We start from the raw sequence: 25,472 nt of genomic DNA, 5'->3' as shown, positions 1-25,472 counted from the left end.
CTCAATCACATAAAATTTTCATAACTGAATACTGTAAGGCACCACCAGCTTAGTAAACTATTTAAGACTTAAGTAGTTTTGAAGCTGATTCCAAGCTAAATCTGTTTCTAGAAGGCAATACTACATCCGAAGACTTATTTTTTATTGTTATTGTTTGTGTTATTGAAAGGTTTATTATTTTTTTCTTTCATTTTAGTTGTTTATATGAGAACAAATGTGAATTAACACATAAAAAGGCATGGTTAAAGAAAAAAAAAGTGGTAAACACTACACGAATACATGTAAACATTTCAACAATCCAACCTAGATTAAAGCAATAAATAAATAAATAAATGCTTTTATATTTGCTTGGGCCACAAAATTCCATTGCAAATTAAACCAGATTCTCAAAATTTAACTATATATATATATATATATATATATATATATATATATATAAACAAACAAGACTAACAACATTCTTTCAGGTTATGTAATTTCTCTAAGGATTGTTAGGAATCATTTAGAAATTTCTCGGTACTGAATTGTGTCTTAGATAAAAAATAGTTTTATTTTAAACATTATCAAACATATTACAAAGTAAGAGAAGTGGATGGAGGATGAGAGTTGGCCGAGCTTCAGTCTTACTTTAAAGTTTTCCATGTTAAAGAAGAAAGCAGATCGTTCTGTAAATGTTACCCAGGAGTGCGTTCTCTTTCTCCCAGATGGTGCAGTGTGTAGGAACAGGCAGGTTTGTGTCACCGTGCTTACACACAAACACAGTGCAGAACCCTCCTGCTGAATGTTGAACTCCTCTGACAAGTACAAGCACTGACCTGCGCCCACACTTACAAACGTGCGTGCACGTGCACGCCGCAGTAACGGCACGTAGCCACAGGGCCTCACACAGGCAGGACCGCATGATCGCACCTGAGGAGACTTAGTAGGAGGTCGCCTTTTCGTGTGACCTGTAATGGATAGTACAGACAAACACACACACACTGACACACAGCCCAGGTTGCCAGGATGTCAGCAGTGATGGAAGATCCATGTTTGTTGTGATTCGGCTTGTCTTTCTGCTTTGTTGCCTTTATATTGGCTCCTCGGTGACAGAGTAAATGGACAGAAAATGACACTTCAACGCAGGCAGTTGTGAATAAATGTGTGTGTGTTCATCCTTCTGATGTTTCTCTTTTGTCCTCTTCTCCCAGTGCTCTATGCCCTCCTGTATCGTGGCCTTCCATGTGACCTGCGCCTTCGACCACGGCCTGGAGATGAAGACCATCCTGGCCGAAAATGACGAGGTGCGTTTCAAGTCCTTCTGCCTGGAGCACAGCTCCACCGCCAGCAACGGCATCAACAACACGGTGAGCAACGGCAGCCACACTTCCACCGCCATCGGAGCGCACGGAGCGGCCAGATCCGAAGGGGCCACCGAGCTAAACGGCAGCAGCGACTTGGAGCAGAGGCCCGTATCGCACCCGGTTCCTGTGTCAGCATCAGAGCGAGCTGAGCGGGACCAGCTGGAGAGAGAGAAGGCGAGCCAGAGAAAACAGAAGCTCCAGGAGCTGGAGGATGAGTTTTATCGACTGGTGGATCCCGGTGACGTCGCTGAAAACCTGGGGCTGCCCCTCTTACAGGTAGAGTAAGATTACTGGAAAGAATGAATGTATAGAAAGTTTTACCATCACACTGAGAGGTACACTGCCATAAATATCAAATAAATCTACAAGACACACATTAGGGTTCAAAAGTTGCATGGACGAAACAGCTCTTTGATCAGAGGTCAGAAGAGTAACGCTTGTCATCACTAAGAACCAAGAAGTGTTCAAATCCGGTGTGCTCATGGATGATCGGCAGAGCGTTTGAGCTCGCAGTCTTTACTGAGGAACAGGAAGCTGAGGCCTCCTGACGACTTGAACTGTGAGACCATCACATGGCCTGAAAACAACAAGAGCCAAATGTGCACAGGACATTAAGCTAATGATGAACAGTCGCCTTCTTTCATTTTCTTGTTATGTTTAAATTGTTTTGGTCAAGTCGCATTAAAACTGGACAGTTTATAAAAGTAGTTACTTCTCCTCAGCCTTTCAAAGTTTTTTCAGGACAATCTTACCTGTTTTTTAACAACAAAAAATCTAATTTGCTTGATTTTATCTTCAGATTCAGGTGTGCACAATAGTTACACATGCAGTTCTGACTGACTTTGTGCATCCTCATTAGTAAATTGCTGTTTTTCAACAATATCAGACACTAGTTTTCATCAGGTTGGTAAATGTAAATTTAAAATAGTTGATCAGTTGCTGTAATTTAATCATCTTTTTTTTTTTCTTTTTTGCAGGTGGACTTCTTATATCAGTTCTGGAAGTTGAAGAGGAAGACCAACTTCAATCAGCCTCTGGTCACTTTAAAGAGGGATGAAGTGGACAACCTGGCCCAGCAGGAGCAGGACGTCCTCTACAGACGTCTCAAACTCTTCACTCACCTCCGACAGGACCTGGAGAGGGTGAGTAGGACAATAAGATGTTGATGGTCTATAAGATAAGATGATAGCCTCAGAGACTTGGCTGAAGCTTGCTGCAAACTTTCCAACTATAGAAACTGCAGTATGGTTACAGTAATGAGGTACATCTAGTGGGGCTCATCAAAATACAGAAATCTAAGGTATAATTGGGTTTGTTGAAGAAGGCTTCTTAGGTTTGGACAGGCCATAAAAGCTGCACATAGACCGGTATTTTTATAGCAACAAAAATCTCTGAGATTGAGTAAGAGAATGTTTGGGTTGGTCATAAAGAAACGAGCTGATGTGTCTTCTCCTGTTTGGTCCAAGAATGGCTCTTGAACAAACCAGGACAACTATGTCCAACAGTCTACACATGCTTGTTATCAGGTGGCCTTTAGGTTCTCTAGTCCACATCGTGTTCATCTGAGAACAGATTGTGTGTAATATGTTGAGTCAGTCATTGTTGCTGTCACGGTTCTCGTGCACTTGTTTGTTGTTCTCACTTCACTACTGACCCAAAGCATTCAACATGTTGAAATGGCTAAAAAGTCAGTCATAATGACCGATGCTGAAGATGCTTTACACACCAATACTACAAGGGTGATGGATGTTTACCAATGATTCCAGCAGTAGATGGTCTGTTTTTACTCCTACCTCTAGATTTCAAATGTCCTCCTGACTCCTAATTTGAAGTTAGTTGTAGTTAAAATGTTCCAATATGAAATTAACCACACTATGAAGAATTTTATGTACTGGTAGTTCTTACCATTATTTTTTTTGTTTCAGTATGACAGTTATTTTCCATCTTGCCACATGAATTGAAACAGAGCTCAGTTTTGGCTTGCTAAGGAGGATTAGCCATGATACTAAATGTAATACACCAGAATACCATCAAATCAGACGTTACAATGATTGTTGCAACTAAAAAATATATGTCTTAAGGGAGAAAATGCATAAAGGCGCTAGCTAAATGCCCATAACGCTCAACTGAAGTGTGCCCCTGAGAAATCTCCATTTCCTGTGAACTATTATCTCAGTATTGAGGGTGTTAAGAAAGGGACAAATTTCCCTTTCAGTGTCGTGGCTCACACGGAGCAGGCAAACAACTGTCCCGTTTCTCCGATGGATCGTGTCCAGTATAACCTTACACCTCTCTCATGTTTGTGGTGCTGATAATTGATTGGCTTTCTGCTCTGAGAACGTCTTCACAGAACAGGCGATCTGGACTTCTGCAGGTTTTTTTTCTTTTTTTTACTTTAACAAATAGTTGGTATAAAAACAACAATCTAAAATAAATAGTATCTTGTGGTATTTGGTTCCTGAGACTAAATCAGTCTTTTTTTTTTTCTGTCAGCGTGCTGTAAATCAAACTGTCCAGTTTCCTTTTTAGATTTTTTTCACGTTGCTGTTTGTGCATTTGGCCTGGTTTGGTTCAGCTCAGTTGATTTAATTTGGCTCACAGCAGGGCAGCCATCAGGCAGTTAGGAAGCTGCATTACAACCAAATGACTTCATATTCTACAAAAACTAAAAAAGAGTGAAATGTAAATAAGGGGCAAACTGGAGGATTTATTTTTCCATTTTGTCTCAGCTGGGAGGAATGCTCGTGTCTTCCAGAATCATCCAGAGTTTATTTGGCTTATAAATACCAATTCTTCACCTCTTCATGCCATTCCAGCTAAACACACTCATCTTCACAGTAAACTCTGAGTAGAAAAAGAAAAGTTCACCAGTTCTTTTCATTGTTTTGTATTAATGTAGGTTGCACTCAATCTGGGAGTGGACAAATTAATTTTAAATTAAAAGCATTCCTTGAAGAAACGCATATCATCTCTCACGCCTCTTATGCCAGTGTTTTAGATTAATGAGACTTAGACTAAAAGCTTTATGTTGAAGAGTTGAAGCTGGTTTGGTCAAACATCTCACACAATATCATGAAATGTCACGCTTAGTATGTTGTAAATGACTCGGATGCTGCCACACCAATGTTTGAGCAACATTTGTAAAAGTGACTGAATTATCATTTGTTTTGTTTTTTTCTAATGCCAGTTAGCTGTGGCAGCCATCTTTAATTGGGTTGACTCCAAAAGTTAATCAGTTGTAGGTGCATGTCCATTGATTACTTTTTGAAAGTCCTGTTAAAATCAATCTGCTGGTTCATGAAATATTTTGCTAAAACTACAAATAAGCGATCGCACACACGCAGGTAAAGACATTAACAATGTTTACATGTGCAAAATTCTTGGACCGGATTGAAATGTATTCAGATTAAATAATCCAAATGATGTATTGTTTACATGGGCACAATCCGTTCACGACGAGCGTTTGCACGCAGCGGGGTTTTATTTTGAATAGAAGTACTGACATGTGCAGAGTGGTAAACTCTCCTTAAAAAACCACAGAAGAAGAAGTTCTACTTCCGTGATGAACGTAAACAAAACTGAGCGCCTGAAATGGACCCGCTCCAGGTTTTAATGACGGTGGAGACGTTCCTGCACTCCCTGATTGAGCTACAGGTAGTACAGATCATTTTGAGCTCTTTCAAAGTTTCTAGTAGAAACGTTGTGTCGCTCACCGACCAGTTTTGCTTCCCCGACATATTAACATCTAACCAGGTGGAAATGTGTGAGGTAAACAGGTTGCACATTTTAAGTCAAGTCAGTTTTCCACAATCACAATAAGATGATCAGATTAAATGTTTATATGTACACTGTTCAGATTATGAATCTGTCTAAACCACCACTCTCATTTGGATTACAAATTCTTTCGGATCGAGCTGAATAAACAAAAAATAATCCAAAATGGGGCGTTTACATGACGCATGTTTATTCTGAATGGCCGTTTAATCTGATTACTTATGTCCATGTAAACAGTGTTCCCTTTGCCAATGGGCAATAACAAACTACTGTATGCAAATGTCAATATTAATTATAAAAGAACATACTTTAAATGATATAAACATTGCAGTGGGGGTAGTTGTTTTTTTTATACTTGTGTAATGGAAGCCTCCCTTCTCATGCCTCCAGTGGCCAGGGTTTATTGATTGTTGCAGGTCTGCTAACCTCCTGACCAGTCAGCGTGCACATCGACTCCATAACTCTTCTCCCTGCAGACCGGCCATTATTGATGAGAGGTTTGTGAGGTGAACCATACCACTTCAAGCCTCTGAAGTTAGCTCAGTTTATCCCATCAATAAAGCTTAAACAGCTGATTTAAAGTAGCCCTGGCAGCATGTTAGACACCGAGAAAACACGTGTCTGCATCAGTTAGATGGTTTATCTGTCAGTCCTGCCATAGTTTTTTTGTTTTTGTTTTGTTTTTTTGGGGGGTGCAAAAGCCTGCAGGAATGATTTGTGTGTAATAAAGTTGTCAATTGCATGGAGGAAGTGGAAGCATAAAATATGTTTGCAATGCATCTCTGGGTGGAAGTTAAGTGTGTGAAAAACACTGGCTGACATTGCATGAACTTTACACACGGTTCATTCAACCTGGATTTAGCATCCAAAGGCTGCTCAGACACGCAGAACCTCTACTGGTAACCCTTAAAATCTACTGCTCCTGAATATAAACGCCTTTAATCACATTTATGAAGTTAAAATGTCAATGTGAAACACTTAAGCTGATCTGTTGACAGACATCCTTAATTCATACCCATCTGCTCACAACAGACTCATGTTCAGGCTGCTGTTTAATATGGTGTTGTGCCAAAAATCGATTGGCTGCCAAACGTCGACCGCTGGGGCGTGCACGGGAGCATTTCAACAAGAATTTAACAAGATTAACACTTAAAAACAATTATTTGTTTGCTCGAAATTATAGTAAAGGTGTGTCTCAGTTTAACTTTTGCTTAATAAATGCACATTGATGGTCCAATCAGCTGCATTTAGCATTTAGCATTTAGCATTCAGCGAAATGAAGAGGATTTGACTGTTGCTCCAAGCGAGCTGGATGAAGGTGGAAGGCTGTAGCAAGCCGATTGTGTCAATAATAGCCACTTTTACCTACTACGTAACACAACGGCATGCCATACTACTCTGGTGCCATCTAGCAGATGAAAATGGTAGTGTTCAATATTTTCAGTCAGAATGAATGAAAACCGTCATATCTCAGCCAAAAATTGGTTTATAAATATGGAAAAAATCCATAAATGCGTTGCTTTGGCGTTTAAGTCACAGAGCATGCAAATTATGCAAAAAACTGTGACTTATAGGGCGAAAAATATGGTACATATGAATATGTAGAAAAACAATCAGGTCCTTCTCACATCTAATTACATGCAATTTGATTCCAACTCGATCAAAACACAAGTGGTGTACGAGAGGTTTCAACTCTGAACCAAGTTGTGTTTTCATGGGATGAACAAAATTAAACCACTATGAGAGGCAACTTTTTGGTTTCGGTCAACACAAAACACAATCTGTGTAGATGTGGATGCTAGTTGTAACATTTGTGCTTTTGGTGTTTGTCTATTTTTACTGTTCTTTTTTTAGTTTGAAGGCATCGTACATACTGAAGTGTTGTTGAATCGGGCTCCTTCAGATTGAGCCACAGACTCAGAGGGTGAAAGCACAATTGATTATCCTTGCAGCTGGCACAATTGAAATCCACGCGGTCACATATTGGCCGAGCAAGTGTCGACTGCTCGCTGCTTCTGATGCTAGTGGCTGTCGATACGCTGTACAAGCTCTCTCACTTCATCTATCCTCTTTGCTCTTAAGTCATCTGGACCTCCCGTCCTTTACAGTTTATTAACACTTCATCTTTGCCTCCCTTCTTGACTGACCTGTAGGATTCAGAGGTATTATTGATCACATACATGCTCATCCATATTTTACTGAATCCTCAAAGCTTGCTGTGAATTTGCTCTGTGAAAAAATGTTACACCTGTTTAGTTGTTTGTTCCTCTTTGGATTTACAGTAAATATGACCCTTTTCTACAACAGTGGACTGTTTTGCTTTAACGACATAGTATTTTTTGTGGGTTGAGTTACAAGTATGTGAAGAAGGAACATCTCAGATTTTCTGTCAAACTATAAAAAATCCCCACCCACCCCTCCGCTGCCTTTCTGTCCTCCCCAGACCCCAACCCAATCAGACCCCTCTGATTGAGCCCCTTCAGCCTGCTGCTTTGTGAACGTGTGTGTGCGCGTACATTTTTGGGATGGTGCTGGAAGATTCTGGGGGGGGCTAGCGTTGGGGCAGATTATCCCCCTCCTCTTCCTTCTTTGAAGTGCTGCCAATGGAACGAATTGCACCGTGCTGTCCCTAATGCACTGGTGAGCCTTCTCTATTTCTTTACTCCTCTCCTGAGTGCTGCCCAGAACACCCTCCTCCTCCTCCTCTTGTCACCCCCCCATCACTCATCCAGTCAACGTGCAACATGTCGGGGCGATGTGTGGCACAGTGATTGGAGAGTGTAAGCAAGCTGTTAAACGTCACAGTGATTTCTGGGTGTGACTTGTTTTTGGTCGGGCTGAAGATTTGTTTTTAGTTTACACAAGATTTTTTTCTATTCTACATATACATATATATATATATATATATATATAAGCCAATTCTGATCAATTGGAGTAATTAGAGTTGCCTGAAACTGAGTGACTCTAATTCACTTATTTAATCAGTTAATGTTGTTTAGGGTTAGAGGTGTTGCTGATTTGTTCAATCAATGGATGCAACCAACAGTTTGTCCTAAAATCTCTTTAATCCAGTTTTGCGGCTTCAGGCACGGGTGGTATTGATGTTTTTATCTCATGCTTCATTACAAATGTAAAAATAAAAAAAATTAACAATTTCCTAAACATTATGATTTCCCTCAAACGTGATGATAATTGTGTTTGTCAGATTTTTGAAACACAAGACAGGGATAGTATCTTATCAGCGTGCCAAACCCCCAATCCAAGCAAAACTCAGATTAAGTTTTAGATATTGTGAAAAGGCTCGCTTTGTTTTGATTAATTGGAGCGCAGCTGTGGAAAAGAAAAACGAGTCCGTATTTGTCAGAGAAATAAAAGAATCTGCCAAAAAAATCTGTTTACTCTTCCAAAGGAATATCGATCATCTCCCATGTCTTTATAAAGTTCACAGGGTACTGTTTGCTATATTAATTCAATTAACTATAAGTTTGTAATAAAACTTGAGCATCATTTTAAATGCCGGCTTGTTTTTTTTTTTAATTAAATTTGGTAACTAAATCCAAATGCAAACTAATAAAACGTTGATTTATACAAACTGTAAATGAAAATGATCACAATTATTACTCATAAACATTAGTTTCGAACAGATAGAACAACAAAATAGTGTGTTTCTGTCAGGGATTAATGGAACAAGCCATCCTTAATATTTGAGCAGAGTATGAGAATTACAGCTTTGTATACTGTTTAAATTGAATTGAAGTCTTGCTGCAGAGAGGTAGGTTTTTAATCAAAAAGATTAAAAGAAGAAATTAGAATTAAAAAAGTTGATGAAAAGAAGTTCAGGTTGGTGATTCAGACTGTGGAACCTGATTTATAGGCGAATTGGAGGTGACGGAGGGAAAGCAGGTGTGAAAAAGTTACTTTTCATTTCTCATTTCCGCCTGCATGTTTTCATATTTAAAACCGCTTGAATCAAACCGTTCCAGACGGTCTTTTCCCACCCGTCAGCATGTTGGTGCTGCAGCCAAGGCTGGCAGAGCGTCTGATGGCACAGTGCCGCTCTGTGTCCTCCCCTCTGCTCTCCTGGCAGAACGTTCAGCCCAGCAGGTCAGCCGTTCCACACCCAGGAGGCCTCTCTTAAGCAGAACCAAAAACTACTCTTTTTAAACCGTCATCTTAAGGAAACGACGGCAAAAGAAATTTGTCATTAACTGTTTGTTTTATGTAACTTCCTTTTTTTTCCTTAAGCTCTAAAAGCAGCCAGTGCAGACTAAGAACAGAACTTCTATTTAATTAGAATAATGGATATTTATGGATTATAGTGAGAGGTAACGGAAGTCATACCCTCACCCCAATTTTTTTTTTTAATAATCGAAGATGTGAATGGGGTGCAGCAATAAGAATTAAGCTGCTGGTTTTGAAGCAGCATGTATCTGGTACGTTTTGTTGGTACACTGTATTCACAAACCAGAGGGAGGAAAGTTCGATCTCTGTGGAGACTAGGGGCGTTACGGTACGCTTAAATCACATTTTGGTTCGGTTCAGTTTCAAGGAGGGCTCGGTTTGATTAATTTTCAGTACAAAAAAAGCCTAAATAAAGACTTACAAAATGTTTATTTTGAAAATATGCCATGTAAACAATACGTTTATATAAAAATAAATAAAAACAACCCATTTGGACAATATTTTAAATAAACAGCACTCTTTACAATAAATGAACTTTACTAACAATAATAAAAATCTTAATAAATACAACAGTCAGAACCAGAACAATAAACAGCAACAGACCGTTTACAATTTAACTAATCAAGTTTTAAATTTTTGGCCAAAAAGAAGTACTTATACACATTTTCTGCCAAAAGTGCAGATCTAGTTGCAGTGAATATCTCCAGCAGTGGAGAAAATCCTCTCACTAGCAACAATAGCAGGAATAGAGAGGTAGAGCTTTGCTAATTTTGCAGTGTGGCTGTATTTGGCCTTATTGTTTTTCCACCAAAGAAGAGTAGCTTCAAGGGAAGGGCACCCTGAAGCCCTGTACTCACAAACTTCTTCTTGGACCTGCTCCAGAAGGGACTTGCTACTTCCTGTTCCTGGAAAAGTTCACAAAAGAGTTCAGTCATCAGACATCTCAGCTGGAGGTGATCTGGTGGATGATTTCTCTGAAGAGGAACTCTGTGACATCCTCAGACTGCAAACAACACAGAGGTAACAAAATTGAGTTAATAAAATGATCATTTTAAATTAAAGATGTTAATTAGATAATAATAATAAAATAACAATACCTCTTATTGAACGGCCATCATTTCTGTTATGAGGTGGTTGAATCTCTCACTCATCATCATCAGGACAGGGCTTTAATCTGGGCTTGAGGACTTGTTGACAATATCAGTTTTAGCTTTTTCATAAAGTGCTGGTACAACTTTTTGGCTGAAGTGTTGATGTGATGGGATGTCATAGCAGGGCTCAATAACTTTAAAGTCGGCACATCAACAACAGAATATGGACATAGATCCATAGCTTTAAAAACTCCTACAGCTTGTCCTGATGCATGCTCGATAATCCAGATAGAAAAATCCAAAAAAGTTCAATCTGGTCCTCTGGACATTCAAAATAAAAATAAAAAAAAACAATCCACTCTGAGCTCCTAAGGTGCTATTTAAGAGACAGCTGAATACAGCACCTCAGACTGAGGAAGTCTTTCGGATGAGAGACTAAACGTTTCTACATTTTTTTGCTTTGTTTTGTTTTTTGGGTTTTGTTTAATGTCCAGAGGACCAGATTGAACTTTTTTGGATCCTACAGCTTGTGTTATTGCTTTGGCCTGATCTGAATTACCTGATAATAAAGGTTGTTTAAATGCTGCTGTTATCGGTCTTTGCACCAATCAAGCAGCTATTCTGGAGACGTTCACGTTCGGATGATGTCGTTTCAAGTGCGTTAACAAGTTAAACGTGTTGCTGCTGCAGATCCAATCTCCGTGAAACAACGTCGACACAAAGCTTTGGATTTGTTTTTTAACAAGAAAGCCATAACGTTGCCCAACAGGAGACCACAACGAGATGCTAGGCTGCTAATGCTACGCGTGCTGCAAAACTATGCAACAATAAATAGCGCCGTGCTGAAACACGCTTAGGAACGTTAGTTCCGTGTCACATAATCTCTCGTTAATAAAATTTAATGAGTGAAAAAATAACCGAAACGGTACGCACATGGACCGAACCAAACATACCTTACCGAAACGGTTCAATACTCCCACGTGTACCATTAAACCACTAGTGGATATGCTACATTTAAAAAAATCTCCCCCTGGTTCTTCTGTTCAAGAAAGGTTAGAGGTGAAGAAAGATGGAAATATAAGCCCACAACAGGCTGACATTTGAGTTATAATAGAAGATGAGTTAAGATTTAACAGAATAAATTTAAATTTTTCCTCTAGACTCAAAATGTTTCTTGGCTGATGAGGTTTACTTGACTTTTTGTGATGTAAAAGGAACCAACATCAGTGAATTAACTGCAATGTGTACAGTGTGTTTACACAAATCTGCAGTTCATAAATCGTGAGATACACATGACTCAACAACAAAACCACTTGGACACTTCTTCGAATTAATGTTTCCATAACTGTCATTTTTATGCAAAGTTATCCAAGAAGCACATCTGACAGCTGTTAAATTTACTTAGATTTCTGATTTTCCGAAGGTCTTCTAAAGGCGGTATCTCGCTGTGATGGGACTGTTGGAGACGAGACGGTGGCTCACAATTGGGGAATAAAACATTAAAATCATGAATTTATAATTTAACTTCTGATTGTGTGCAACCAGTGAGCTGTGCAGGTGCATTTCAAGCTGCCACTGTTTGAAAACCATGGCTTATTGTCATGTGCACAACCTGCAACAATTTATTCCAAGTTGTGGTGTTATTCGTTTTCCACCTCCGCCCTCATCATTCTTATTTTGGCTGGTTTTGTACCCACCTTGGCAGCAGCCCCAAAGTTTTTGATTTAATCTTTAGGAGTACACTTTTGAGTGAAGATGAGCAAATTAGGATCAGTTTTTAAATAATTAATACCTTGACAAGTTTTCTGTCAGAGGAGAGCGCATGCATCAAAATACAGCTTTAGTGCTCTTGAGATGGGTTGGAAACGCTGGCAACAAAAGTGATATGGGTTGAAACATCCGTGACAAATCTCACTATTTTAATGGAAAATTTGTCACTATTTACGTGAACTTGCATGGTTCTGCAACTCGCACAAAGAAAACCGAGAACTTGCACAGATGTCACAAGACATTTTGGAGGCTCCTTCACAAATGCCGTTCATCAACTGTCGTCACCAACAGTCAGCCCAGTGGGATAGGACGTTTATGGGTCCGTAGCTGGGACAGTTGCTGCAGTGTTTCCCCTACCAATATCCAAGGAGGGCGCACTGCCTACCAAATCCCCCCACCCCCACTGCAAACAGCTCCACTACTTCTGGACGGGGAGCGGAGATTGTAGCAGCCCCGCTAACGCCTCCGCGGTCGACAAACACTGACAAGACGAGCACCCTCCCAAAGCCAGTAACCTAAAAGAAACACTGTCAAAGGGTCACTGGAGTCACATAATTCATTGACCCACCTGTCTATTCTGTGATTTGTTTAAGCCGTTGTCACTTCAAAGTAATCTTTTTGGACAACGACCCAAATGACTCAAAGGATGGAAGAGTGCCTTTTTGGGCGAGAGGGGAAATGTCTTTAAGAAACAAGAACAAGTTCAGTCGCCTTCTACCCTCAAGATTATCACGACTTGGATGAGCATGAATCTACACAAACATAGTGGATCTCAATCTTCCTACAATGAAATCATTAATTTACCATCTTGGTTTATTTTGTGAGACAAAATCAAGATGATTACAGCTGTGCATGCAGCTTTTGTTGTTGGTCTAAGTTTAAAATTTACTGCACGACTTCTCCCTGCAGCCTCCCCACAAAGTGATTCCTCTTTTTAGAAGCCAACACTTCTTGAGAAACAGCAGGATAAGTCATTTGGCTCACCTCTCATGGTTCATTTTCAGTTCATTACATTCATGTGACTTATGCAGACGTATCTCCTTACGCTCTTCAACCCCCCCGTCATCCTGGGTGTTGTACATTTGCCCAACCACTCATCTGGCATGAAACCACCTCTGATGTTAGGCAGAGTTAAAATGGGTCAGAGGGAGGACAGAAGCATGGAAACATACTCTGATGCTTTGCCTCCCTGGGTACAGAATCCGTCAGAATCATCACTTTTCAGCTTTATAAACCTTCCTACTGTGTACACGTGCTCTCAACGTGGCACAGACATCGTGTAAACTAACTAATCTCACACACCTACAGAGGTATGCTGTGCCTCCATGCATACTTGACACACAAAGCTGAAGAAGGTGGTTTTTGCTGCGGGCCAGACGAACCGAGTCATGCAGCAGACAGACGCGCCCTGTTGGATCAGCATCAACCTGGCTCCCCACACACAGCTCTGCTCCAAACCTAATACTGGCTGTCAGTCCTTTTCTCTCAGGCTGCTGCTGCTTCCAAGATGCTTTGAGTTACTCAGAGCGGTCCAGGACATGGTCTCTTTCTGTGTCCCATCAAAAGTTACTTTTATATCTCAACATTCAACAGACACTTTAAGTGTTTTCCCAGCCATCCAGGTCTATGTTGTACATCCAGTACCGACCTGGAAGTCGGCTTAGATTTGCTCCAGATGTGAAAGGTAGAGTAATGTGACCTCCTGGGGGAATCGTTCTGGTCGTTTCCTGCCTGTAAAGCATTCTGAATAACCTCTGTGCTGTATATGATAAGCTGCTTTCTAAATAAACTTGCACTGTGTAAGTTTACAACGTTTCTGCTGCAGAATTTGGGCCAACATTCATGTTTGCAGATGGATTCTCCAGAGAAACTTCCCGTATGTTCCAAACTTTGATTGATGGGATTACAGTGTATACAGTTTTGAGAAACAATCAGAACATTGATTGCTTTACCCCTGAAAAAACAAACAAACTGGTCATTCTGTAACTGAACTCTACGTTAATATTTGTGAAATACATTTGACACCTTGTAGTTTCTCAAATGTAATGAATCATAGAAATTTGGACTACTTTGCGTTTTTACAGGTAGATTTGTTTTTTTCACTATAGCTAATGAAAGAAACATCCAGCTATTTTAATTTTGGTCATGCAAATGACCAAAAATATTTAGAGGAAAACCTTGAATCCGTGAAACTAACATTCCCTGGAACCACCTTCCATCTTAAACAAAAACCTTGCTGGATCTGTTATTGCTGTGTTACGGATTACTCTCAACTACTACCACATGAAATTTGAGCTAAATTTATGTTAAACTGACGTTACAGCCATTTTTGTGGTTGCTAAAATTGATTAGCTGTGGTTACCATCTTGAATCTGGATGACTCTAAAAGTTAACTACTTGTTGAGGTACAGCCCAAGACTGCTTTGTGAGTTTCATTAAAATCTGTGCTGTAGTTAGTTAGATATTTAGCTAACAGACAAAGTTAACTCCAATAGTCGATTCCAACATTTTAAACAAAGATTCAATTCAGTCTTAGCTCTCAGGATATGTGTTAAGGATGACCCTCAGCTACTCCCCATAACAAATTTTAAATTATTATCAGTAAAACTGAGTGATAGCAAAATGTTTGTGTTTTGCTAAAGTTGATGTCTCTAAAAATTAATTTGTTGTAAATATACGTTCGATGATTACTTTGAGAATTGTGTTAAAATCCAGGTTCATGAGACATTTGGCAGACAAGCGTGTGTGTAAACACGGGCATTTGCATACTTGCTCGTCCCAATGAGAGGCAACACGAAGCAGGAAATAGCCACTAAAAGTGATCTTTTACCGTATATGGATGTTATCACTAACTATGTTTACATGCACAAAATTCTTTGACCGAATTGAAATGTTTTCAGAGTAAATCATTCAAATGTATCATTTACATGGGCACAATCTGTTCATGACGAGCATTTACATGCATTGGGCTTTGTTCTGAACAGAAGTACTGACATGTGCAGAGTAGTAAACTCTCCTTAAAAAAACACAGAAGAAGAAGTTCTACTTCCGGTTTACGTCCTGGATGAACATAAACAAACTTGAGCGCCCAAAATAGACCCGCGACAGGTTTAAATGACGTGGAGACGTTACTGCACTCCCTGGCTGAGCTACAGGTGATACAGATCATTTTAAGCTCTTTCAAAGTTTCAAGTAGAAATGTTGTCGCTCACCGACCAGTTTTACTTCCCCGACATGGTAATATTATTAGCATTAGCCAGGCGGAAATGACATAGGTCGCACATGTGCACTCACGTCAGTTTTTCACGATCGGAAAAAAAAAGAACAGATTAAGTGTTTACATGGACACCGTTCGGGTTCTGAATCGGCGTAAACCACCCGTTTCGTTTCGATTCCAAATTCTTTTGGATCATGCTGAATAAACAAAAAACAACCTGAACGGAGCGTTTACATGATACCATACCATACCAATTTATTTACAGAGTACTTAAAACAGCAACAAGACCAACCAAAGTGCTGTACAATAGAAACAAACAAGCGCAGCGGACAGGAAAACATAAAATAAAAATATATATGATGCATTTTTATTCCGAACGGCCGTTTAATCCGATTACTTATGTCCATGTAAACATAGCTACTGACAACCTACACGTAGTGTCTGTTCTGGTTCTGTGTGCCAGTAGACCGTAGCGTCTCACAAACTCAATTTTGGACTTTAAATGGTTAAACTTGAAATAAGTCCTAGCTTTTGTTGTAAATGTAAAAATGCTCTCTTTCTCCCCTCTTTGATCTGCTTACAAGGCTCGCTGCATATTTCTGTGTGAGCTAAAGGCAAGAACAGGCTTTACACCTTCATGTAGCCTCAAGCTCCATTTACTCTGCTAGAAACCGCCTGTTGAGATGCACTGCTGTTTGAAATGCTGCATGCCAAGCTCGACTGTGTAACTCAGGCCTAAGGCGACAAAGTGCAAAGAGAGCTGCTCCTTTGGCTCTACCCTTTGATATTGCTTTGCCACAAGGTCACAGAGCTTCCTTCCAGGGTACAAGTAGAGATCAGAAACCCCTAATTATGCCAAGCCCATACACTTTGGGAATACAAATGGTGAACCATGTCTAAAACTTAATGCATGTAAGGGACAGTCGAGAGTTTCTACGAAATAAGTTGCAATTCCCAAGGTACATGTACAAAGAAAGCAAATACAAAATACACAAGTTTATATGGAGCTGTTTACTATATCAGTATTTATTACCAAATATTTGTGTATCTTTGATTGAGCAGATTATTCATTTGAACCTTTCATTGTCAAGACTGTCTTTATTATCCAACATTTTTCAGTCAGGTCATCTGGACAGTTTCTTTTTTTTTTTTGTGCTGAAACGTATCGCCTTCGATCCAGAAGGCTTCATCAGTCAAGGAAACACACAACAAAACCGATTCTTCCCCCAACAGCTTACTCCAAAGTGGAACAAACCAGTTATGTTGGTGATAAATTGGTCTCTTTGTCACCAGTTCACCAACATAACTGGTTTGTTCCACTTTGGAGTAAGCTATTGGGGGAAGAATCAGTTTGTGTTGTGTGTTTCCTTGACTGATGAAGCCTTCTGGATCGAAGGCGAAACGTTTCAGCACAAAAAAAAGAAACTGTCCAGATGACCTGACTGAAAAATGTTGGATTGTATACCTGGATTATTGAGCATGGATTTTACTGTATTTATTAGTTTTTGTTACGCCACTGTAAACAAATTACATTAATAAACTGCAAATTTGAAAAATGAATAGTATTCAAAAGCTGCAACCTTGAGATTAAAAACAATTAAGCCAAGGTTAAAGTGCAGTTCCTTGAGGCAGTGCATAAAAGTCAGTTGCTTCCCAGAGACCTCCCCATTAGAATAAAAAACTCATCTCACAAAACAGAACCATGATATGACTGTAAAGGCAAGCTGGTCATTCACAAATGCACCAATTGAAAAGGCCATGTCTCATGAGGATGTGAGGTTACACAAGATTAGCCAGCATCACAGAACCATATGAGGAGTGGAGTGGGGTTGACCTGGAGCATTACCATAAAATGTGTCAAAAAATATCCCACTCAGAATTCAGCAGCCAAGGGCTGGTAATGCTCTGTCTCTACCTCCCTTAAGTTTTTTTTTCACAAAACAGCTTAGATTGTGACTTAGACGCCATTTGGCCACCTATAGGTGCTTTGCCATTGATAAGTGCAACTCCATTCAGCTCTCGTCTTATCAGTTCTTCTCAGGTGTAGGTGATTTGTCACTATGATTTGTTTCCTTGTTCTGTGGGCGGGATAGTCGATGCAAAATGGAGGTCATTGTGTTTGAGCCACTCCGCTCATTGCGTACCATGGTCCTTAATCGACCTATAATCTGATTTAAATTTCGTTAGCTTTTCCCGGCACTGCTTATAAGTCCGGGTGTAGCCGTGCTGCACCTTCATCTCCGATATCTCTCTGCGCTCATTTCTTGTGGTGCCATCTGTCAACACGATGAGAAAGTGGCAGTTCAGATGTAGTTTGCAGTTTTGCTGGGTGGGTCATCCAGTGATGCAGCTCCACTGGCCAATCAACGGATGCTGTCTGCTTACATCAAAATTGGAACTTCGTAGCAGTCTGCCTGGAACCTCAAACAAGGCGGTCCCATAAACCGGGCTAAGTGGGCAGGCCCTTAACTGGTGCAGTGTGGTGTGGAACTCATGAGAGTTGAGACAGTGGCAAAGTGCCATATGTGACTTCTGAATGTACTAAGGCATTAAGTGGGGCTGTCTCTGATGCCCCTTTGTCTCACGAAGTGAGATAGTAACAGAGGCGAAACGACCGACCTGAAAAAGCAAACAGTGCCGCGGATCAATAATGTGATGAAGTGATGACGTTTGATCTGTGCAGCCAGCCGGCCGCAGTACTAAACAAATATTGACGATGAGGCACAGTAACTTTGTATTTAGTTTTTAAAACATTAGTTAACCACATAAAGAATTGCTCAAATATACAGTATTATTAGAAGCTCAAAATCAATTAGACTTTTCTGCACTTTAGAAACTATATATACAATTGTAAACCACACCAAGACAAGAAAAAGGCATTGTAGGCCTGACTTGAATGTGTTTTACTAAAGGGACTAAAGACCAAATAAAATATTCAGTGCTTTGGTTTGTAAAGTATTTTTTGTGAATTCTGGTTCAGATCTTGGATTTTTGTTTTTATTTTTCTGCTACAAGTGACAAGTGGGTACACCTGGAAAGTGGAACATGAAACCAGGCTGGACAAAAACAATCTTCTGAGTCCTAATGTGTGTTGAATTATGGCATAATTTTCAGAGAGGGTTCTGCAGCGCACTGATCAGAAACACTGGCTGTAGTTCGTGACACTTTCAGTCATGGGAAATCTTCATACCTTACTGTTTCATGGGAAGTTGTTTGAAGTCAGTTGTTATGGTTTTGCTTTTTAAGTAACTCTTGGATTGATCACATCTAACAGCAGAATACTTTGTCTTCCCGTTTTAAATTATGAGATTAAATGCTCAGCATATGTTCTTACAATCTAAAAATGAAAAAAAAAAAGTGCTTTTGTTGAAACGCACCAGTTTTAAATATATTAGAATCAAAATATGCTCTGGTAAGTTCAAGTGAAATTCAGTCGATACAGATTTTTACTCTGTTCATCCTTTACATATCAGTTCTAGAGGCAAAAGCCCAAGAGGCCAAATGCTAAGCCTGAACTTTCTTATTTTCAATCCACAATCCATTGGGTGACATCCCGACAGCTAAATCAATCTTGTATGCATTATATGCTCTTTCCTCATCTTGTCCTTAGGCGAGCAGTGTGAAGCTACATTAGCTGCTGCCAACAAAACCTCTCTGAATCTCTGACCAAACTGCCTGCAGCCGAGCAGCATTGAGAATATTCAAAATCCGAGTACAAATACAAAATACAGTATTTAACTTGGGTTTTTTCCTGCAGCTAAACAGAAATAGAGATCTATTCTTTGGCATCAAGGTAGAGCTTTTGCATCATTTAAATTCAGCACCTCTTTGCGTGCTTTACTTCAGTCTATTTCGTAACAGTACAGGCATCTTTGGGTGCAACATGAAACTTTTTCTTCAACTCTTTGGGGGAAAATGAAACATCTGCTGAGGTAGTTGTATTTTAAAAGTCAAAGACAGATTTTCTCTGACATTTCCTGATTAGTCGGTTAAGTTTGGCAGCCAGACTTTTCCAGGCAGTCTGAAAAACCAGTTTTTCATGACCTTTCATCTGAGCCGTAGACCAGCTCAAATAGTGCACGTTAATGTTTGCAGTTTAGACTGATTGGTAGAAGTTGTCACACTTGAACAACTTCAACTCTTTTATTTCCGTCTGTAAATCTGCCTTTATCTATTTTGTATTGATGCTTGTTAAACAAATGTTCCTGTTGTTCCAGCTGCTTCACATGTTGCACTTGAGTCTAGTTTACAAACTTTTCTTTTCATCTTAATTTGTAAAACAACACACTTCAGAATTTTTCTCCCTCTTTCTTCCTCCTTCATCACTTTTATTTCTCTCCCTCACCACCTCCTCCTCTCTGGATATCACCACATTCACGCTGCCCCTCTGATATGAGCTCTGCAGGATGAAATAAATATGAGGCAAGAGAGGTATAAATATTTATAACTGCTCTGGCTGTATAATTCTGCACGGTAGTGTGTTGTTGCACTTTCTGTGTGTGTGTGTGTGCATATATACATGTAAGGTGTGTGTGTGTGTGTGTGTGTGTGTGTGTGTGTTACATATTTTCAAACTTTTGACCAGATCAGGTGCCAAGGCTGCTGCAGAGATAAATAATTCACAGAAAGTTAAACCTTGAGTTGGCATCGCTTTGAAAAGACAAAAGGAGTAACGTTGCAGCACATATGCGCCCTCATACGTTGAGGATTAGCCGTCTACTTGCACCTACATGTTTGACGCAGATGGCCAGTCGTATAATAATCATGCGTGAAACACAAACATGTAAACATGAATATGCATGAAATTAACTGCACACGTTGGAACAGAGATGAGCTTTGATCCACACAGGCCTCTGCATTTATCTGCGCATTGAAGTTGCGATTTTATGCAAACATTTAAGCAACTTTAGTACTCGTTTCTGTGACAGCTGTGCCGTACTTTATCTTTCTGCATGTGTGCATCCGTAAATGGGTTTCCACTTTTGCACACATGAAAATATTCACGTCATTTCACTATTTTTGCTCAGTCCCTCACTCCTGCAGGCTCACTAGCTAAGTTACACACAGACACGAGTGCATCAATAACTAATGGCAGAGATAGAGGGGCCCCCGGTTGACCCCAGGTCTTTAATATTTTACAGTAGGGTCTCAGAAATGGAACCAGCTGACACAACTTGATCGTAAAGCCTCTCTTCAACGCTGAGCGCCACCTCCTAGGTCCATTTTAATAATAGCCTCTGAGAACCTGTCAAGGCTGTCAACTCAAATAGAGCATTTTGTAGAACGTAAAAAATATATCATTACTGTGTGTAGGACTGAGTTTCTGCAGCGTTTGTATGAAAAGTGTCAACATAAGATCTTGGTGAAAACGTACAAGGATGAATGTTTTTTTTCACTATTATACAGCAAAACACTTCTCAACTTTAAGTGCTTTTTATTACAGCTATCTTTTCTGCTTTTTTTTTCCTCCTCTGTAGACCCTCCACAGAATAAACAACCAGAACAGCTCCACTTTAAACTGCAATTATAAAGCAACAAAATACAAAACTGTTTAGAGGGGCAGTCGTAATGTTGGGTGTCATGCACTTTTCAGTTCAGCATCGCTCACTCATCCACTGATTAGCCAGAGAAAACATTATTGTGGGCTCATCTTCATAAATAAATAAAAGAAACACTTTCAGAATCCACTTTAGGCCATTTTTGGCACTGTTGCTCAATTTATTACACCAGTCCATAGCTGTATGGATTTTAAGGACTTTTCTCCAAGACAAATAAGCAAAATAAATAGCTGAAGCTGCTAGCTTTGTGGTTTTCTGCTCTGTGCACATTGATCATACTATATTTTGTGTTTTTTAAAGCAACACTTCATATTTGTCAAACACTAACAGCTTAAAGAGAAAACACCGTTTCTTTATACAGCATACTTTTTACTCTAATAATACGTAACAGTAATATGTATTCATGAATTATACAGCAAGGAAATTAGTTTTAAAATTTGACAGGTTTTGACACTCCTACAGGTCCATATGAGCACAAAACGTCTTCTTAGCTGCAATGCATTGTGGACTTTATTTGCTGGGATAGGGGATTTTTGTTTCAACCCTGTTTTTTTACAATTCAACAATACTTTGAGTATTGAGTATAGTACCTCAGATCAGTGGCCCCCGTGGAACACTGTCCTGCATGTTTTAGTTGTTTCCCTGCTCCAACACCTGATTCAGTGATTCTATTACTTCTTCAAATTTTGCAGAAGCCTGTTAATCTCCCATTTATTCAAATCAGGTGTGTCGAACCTCCATGGAAGGCAGAGAACACCGAATAGATTTATTATTAATGTAATTGATCAAAATCTAATTTAAAAAGTTGTCAGCTATTCTTTTCACTGCAGGATTATGTAAAGTTAAAACCATACTCAACCTGATTCAACATTCAGTTAAACTGATGAAAGGGAAAAATAAATATTCTATAAAAGGTGTGGAAAGATGAGTTATGACCTTTGACTCTAGTAAGGAATCAGATTCACATTTTGTATATAAAGTTTGAGAACTCCTACGCGGTCTCTAACTCATACTATACATTCAAGCAGTGATATACTGTAGAATACATCATGAACAGAAAGTGACTATAAACACAGTGTTTCTCTCATCCTACACAGAGTGAAGGATTATGGGTATTCAGCCAGTGCAGACAAACTTGCACAATGGCACAGATTATTTTTGGGTACTTTCGACAATGTAGACAAGGAAAGTTACAATAAATAACCGTTGCTTTTGGATTTGTTATATGTATATGAAGTATTTTCCAACCAACAGACAATTGTTCCCCCTTTTCCTCAGTTTATAAATTTCTGTGCCTAAATCTGCAACAACATGCTTCCTCTAAGAATTCGGAAGTATACCAGCGGGATAAATAAAGAGTTTGTAGATGTCTGATTTCTTCCATTTAGAATTGTTCAGGACCAGAGAAAGAAACTTAATTTTCAGTTTTAGTATTCTTACTTTCAGACAAACCATTCACAGCACCCAGGAGGAATCCAGGAGTTTTTATCTCCACAAGGTTTCCCGTCAGAAATATTGATTCTTCTTTGTGTTGGTGTTTTTTCACACTGCGATTGTGTTTTATGCGTCTCTTATGACATGCGTGGAACAACTCTCGCCAGCACAGTGTCAGCAAAGTTTGCTCTAATGATTTAAACTTAAAATCGTTTTTCATTTTGCTTTTATTAATATTTCCTAAGTGTTTATTTGTAGTGCAGTTCTGTTGTTTTAAGTCTTGGAATCAACCCCAGATGACCCACTTTAGTTCCCATAAACAGACAGAATGTTCTGCACATCAAAGCAACATGCTCTAAATAAAACTTATTTGTTTTAAATAACAGACACATTTGTTGTTTACAATCATTGCTAAGTGCAACTGTCTCCAGCTGGAATATTAACGGCTTTAATTACATTGCCAGCATACTTTAGTGATGTTATCATGTGCTTCAGGCACATTTTAGCTGTTTCTGTGAGCAGTTTTTATGGCTTCCATTGTAAATCGTCTCTTGACCAAATATTTTTTGGACTCTGATGCTTATTTGCTGGAATGTGAGACTCTTTGAGAAACCATTTATTGGACTGTTAACTGTGTTTATTATATTTTAGTTTTCTTTGCCAGAGAAAACTAATTAGTATTTAACAGTTTCACTTTTTAGTCCTCGTGGTTCTGATGACATAGTTTTTGCGTGTTGTTAATTTGTTTGCGATTTCAACATTTTTCAGTCAGGTCATCTGGACAGTTTCATTTTGGTGCTGAAACGTTTCGCCTTCGATCCGGAATGTTGGATTGTATACCTGGATTACTGAGCATGGACTTTGTTGTTTTCAACCAGTTTGACATGACTGTCTACAAGGAAGAGGGCCGGCAATGGAGGAGGGGGCGTACCAAAGAGACCATCTAGCACTAACCAAACTGGTTTGTTCCACTTTGGAGTAAGCTGTTGGGGGAAGAATCAGTTTTGTTGTGTGTTTCCTTGACTGATGAAGCCTTCAGGATGGAAGGTGAAACGTTTCAGCAAAAAAAGAAACTGTCCGGATGACCTGACTGAAAAATATTGGATTGTATACCTGGATTATTGAGCATGGACTTTGTTGTTTGCGTTTTATTTTATTGCGTTCTGTTAGCCTGTGACTCGCTTGCAGCAGATACTTTGCTATGGTTCTATCAAACCAGTTTTCATCCGATCACCTGCCTACCTTGCTTTTATTGTGAGAACAGACCGAAGTAGCTGCCTGCTATCATCCAGCAGTCTGTAAATCCAGAGCACAGTAAATTGAAGCTAATTGGAAGGTTGCAAAGATTACAGTCAGCTGAGCTTGCACTGTTAGTGCCAGAAATCCATCACTTCCCAAATGGAGTTTCACTCTAAAGCTCCGAACGCAATTTTGATGATGTTCCCTCATGCTATAATTTTATCTCATCCAACCTCTCAAGCCATTATGGGATAAAGCTTCCCTGCTGAGCACGCTGAGCGTCTGCAAACACATTCCTCAGACCTCCACTTACCCCTGACTGGTCATGTAATAAAACACAGCCAATTAGGCTTTACACCTTGCTGTGTGAAGCCCTTCCCCTGCTGCTGAGTGTGATTTCAGTCTGAATAACTTCCTCTGTAACTTCCCCTCCTGAGCAGAGGTGGATGGACAGGAACCTTTACCTAACAAACAGTGTGGAGTAAGCAGCGCATCTTCATTATTAGAGCCCCATCAGACATTACTGATTTAAATCATGTCAACCGTCATTTTCTATGGATGTCTGAGCTGTAACAGTTTACAAGGTGATGAAAAGAAAATAATAAATGTCACAAAAACAGCATCTTTTTTCATGCAATTGTTGAGGAGTATCATTAGGAGTCCGAGCAAGCAGAGGCTGGAACCCTTTTGAAACTGTTCTGTTTTGTTATTATTTTTATTGTATAAATAAAAGTAATGCTACAGCCCAAACCATAAGTAGTATTAAGATGAATTTACATAGTAGTAACTATGACCTGTGAGTACGGCAGAGAAAAATACTTAGACATGTTCACCTGTAGGGGGCGCTATAATTGGGGACTTTGGATTTGCTCGTCTAACTTAAACTGTTAAGTCACAAAGTTTTATGGCTTGTATGTGTATGATCCCTGCATGATACTGAGTCATACTCTATAGGCTACGCCCATTTCCACTTAAAATATTGTTCTCTTTATCACAAAATAAAAACTTTTGACTGGTTTTCTAAGGTTTTGAGTTTGATTGATATAAAATGCCCCATCTAAAATGTACATACCATTTGGATTGTACGTTTCCAAGGAAAAGTAATTATCTTTTTAAATCCTAGACAATACGCCTAGGCATATAAGTTTGGCTAGCTAGCTAAACACAAATTTAGTCATATATTTTAAAGTAAAAGTAAAGTGATGTGTTGTCATCATTGTATATTCCCATACAATGGCGAAATTGATTCTTTGCATTTAACCCTTCGCACCTGGGATACAACCAGGTGAGGCAGTGGGCAGCTATGTAGGTGCCTGGGGAGCAATTGGGGATTGGGTGTCCTGCTCAGAGACACCACGACATGTGGGTATGGCTGGGGATTGAGCCTGGGACTTTCGGGTCCCAGGTCAGCTGCCCTGCCTCCACCCCATCTCAACTCCTTACACTATATTTATTAAAATGAAATTCATACTAAAATTAGGGGAGTAGTTTGATAAACATTGGCGTATAGGGGGGTGCTATAACATGAAAATATTGTTTATGCAAAACTGGCTAACTGGATTTTTACAAACTCTGGTACAGACCTTTGGGACAAGGCCCTCAGCTAAAATCTCAAGGACAATATTTCACAAGTGATGTGGGCGTGGCCTATAGCATCTCGTTTTTTTTTTTTTTCTTAAAATCAGTCATGGAGCCGAAACTGTCAGATTTTGAGAAGTTTCTCAAAGGAAAAATAATAAAAAAACAAAAGGAGATTTTGGTAGGCAGGGCGGGGTGCCCTCCTTGGATATCGGTAGGGGAAACTGTGTGTGTGTATACAGTATATATGTGTGTGTGTGTGTGTGTGTGTGTGTGTGTGTGTGTG

The 25,472-nt window shown here is 39.5% G+C and overlaps 1 protein-coding gene across 1 annotated transcript in view; it reads left to right on the top strand.

Annotated features, from left to right (window-relative positions):
* jade2 (jade family PHD finger 2) overlaps positions 1-25,472 on the top strand; it is a 263,541-nt gene that overhangs the window by 203,666 nt on the left and 34,403 nt on the right. Inside the window, exons 9-10 of the mRNA XM_037688258.1 lie at positions 1,191-1,619; positions 2,321-2,489. Of these exons, the coding sequence (XP_037544186.1) occupies positions 1,191-1,619; positions 2,321-2,489 (598 nt within the window). The remainder of the gene's footprint in view (positions 1-1,190; positions 1,620-2,320; positions 2,490-25,472) is intronic.

The sequence above is a fragment of the Nematolebias whitei genome, chromosome 14 (assembly GCF_014905685.2).
Source record: "Nematolebias whitei isolate Nwh7 chromosome 14, NemWhi1, whole genome shotgun sequence".
NCBI lineage: Eukaryota > Metazoa > Chordata > Actinopteri > Cyprinodontiformes > Rivulidae > Nematolebias > Nematolebias whitei.
This window is presented reverse-complemented; position numbering and strand designations above follow the sequence as displayed.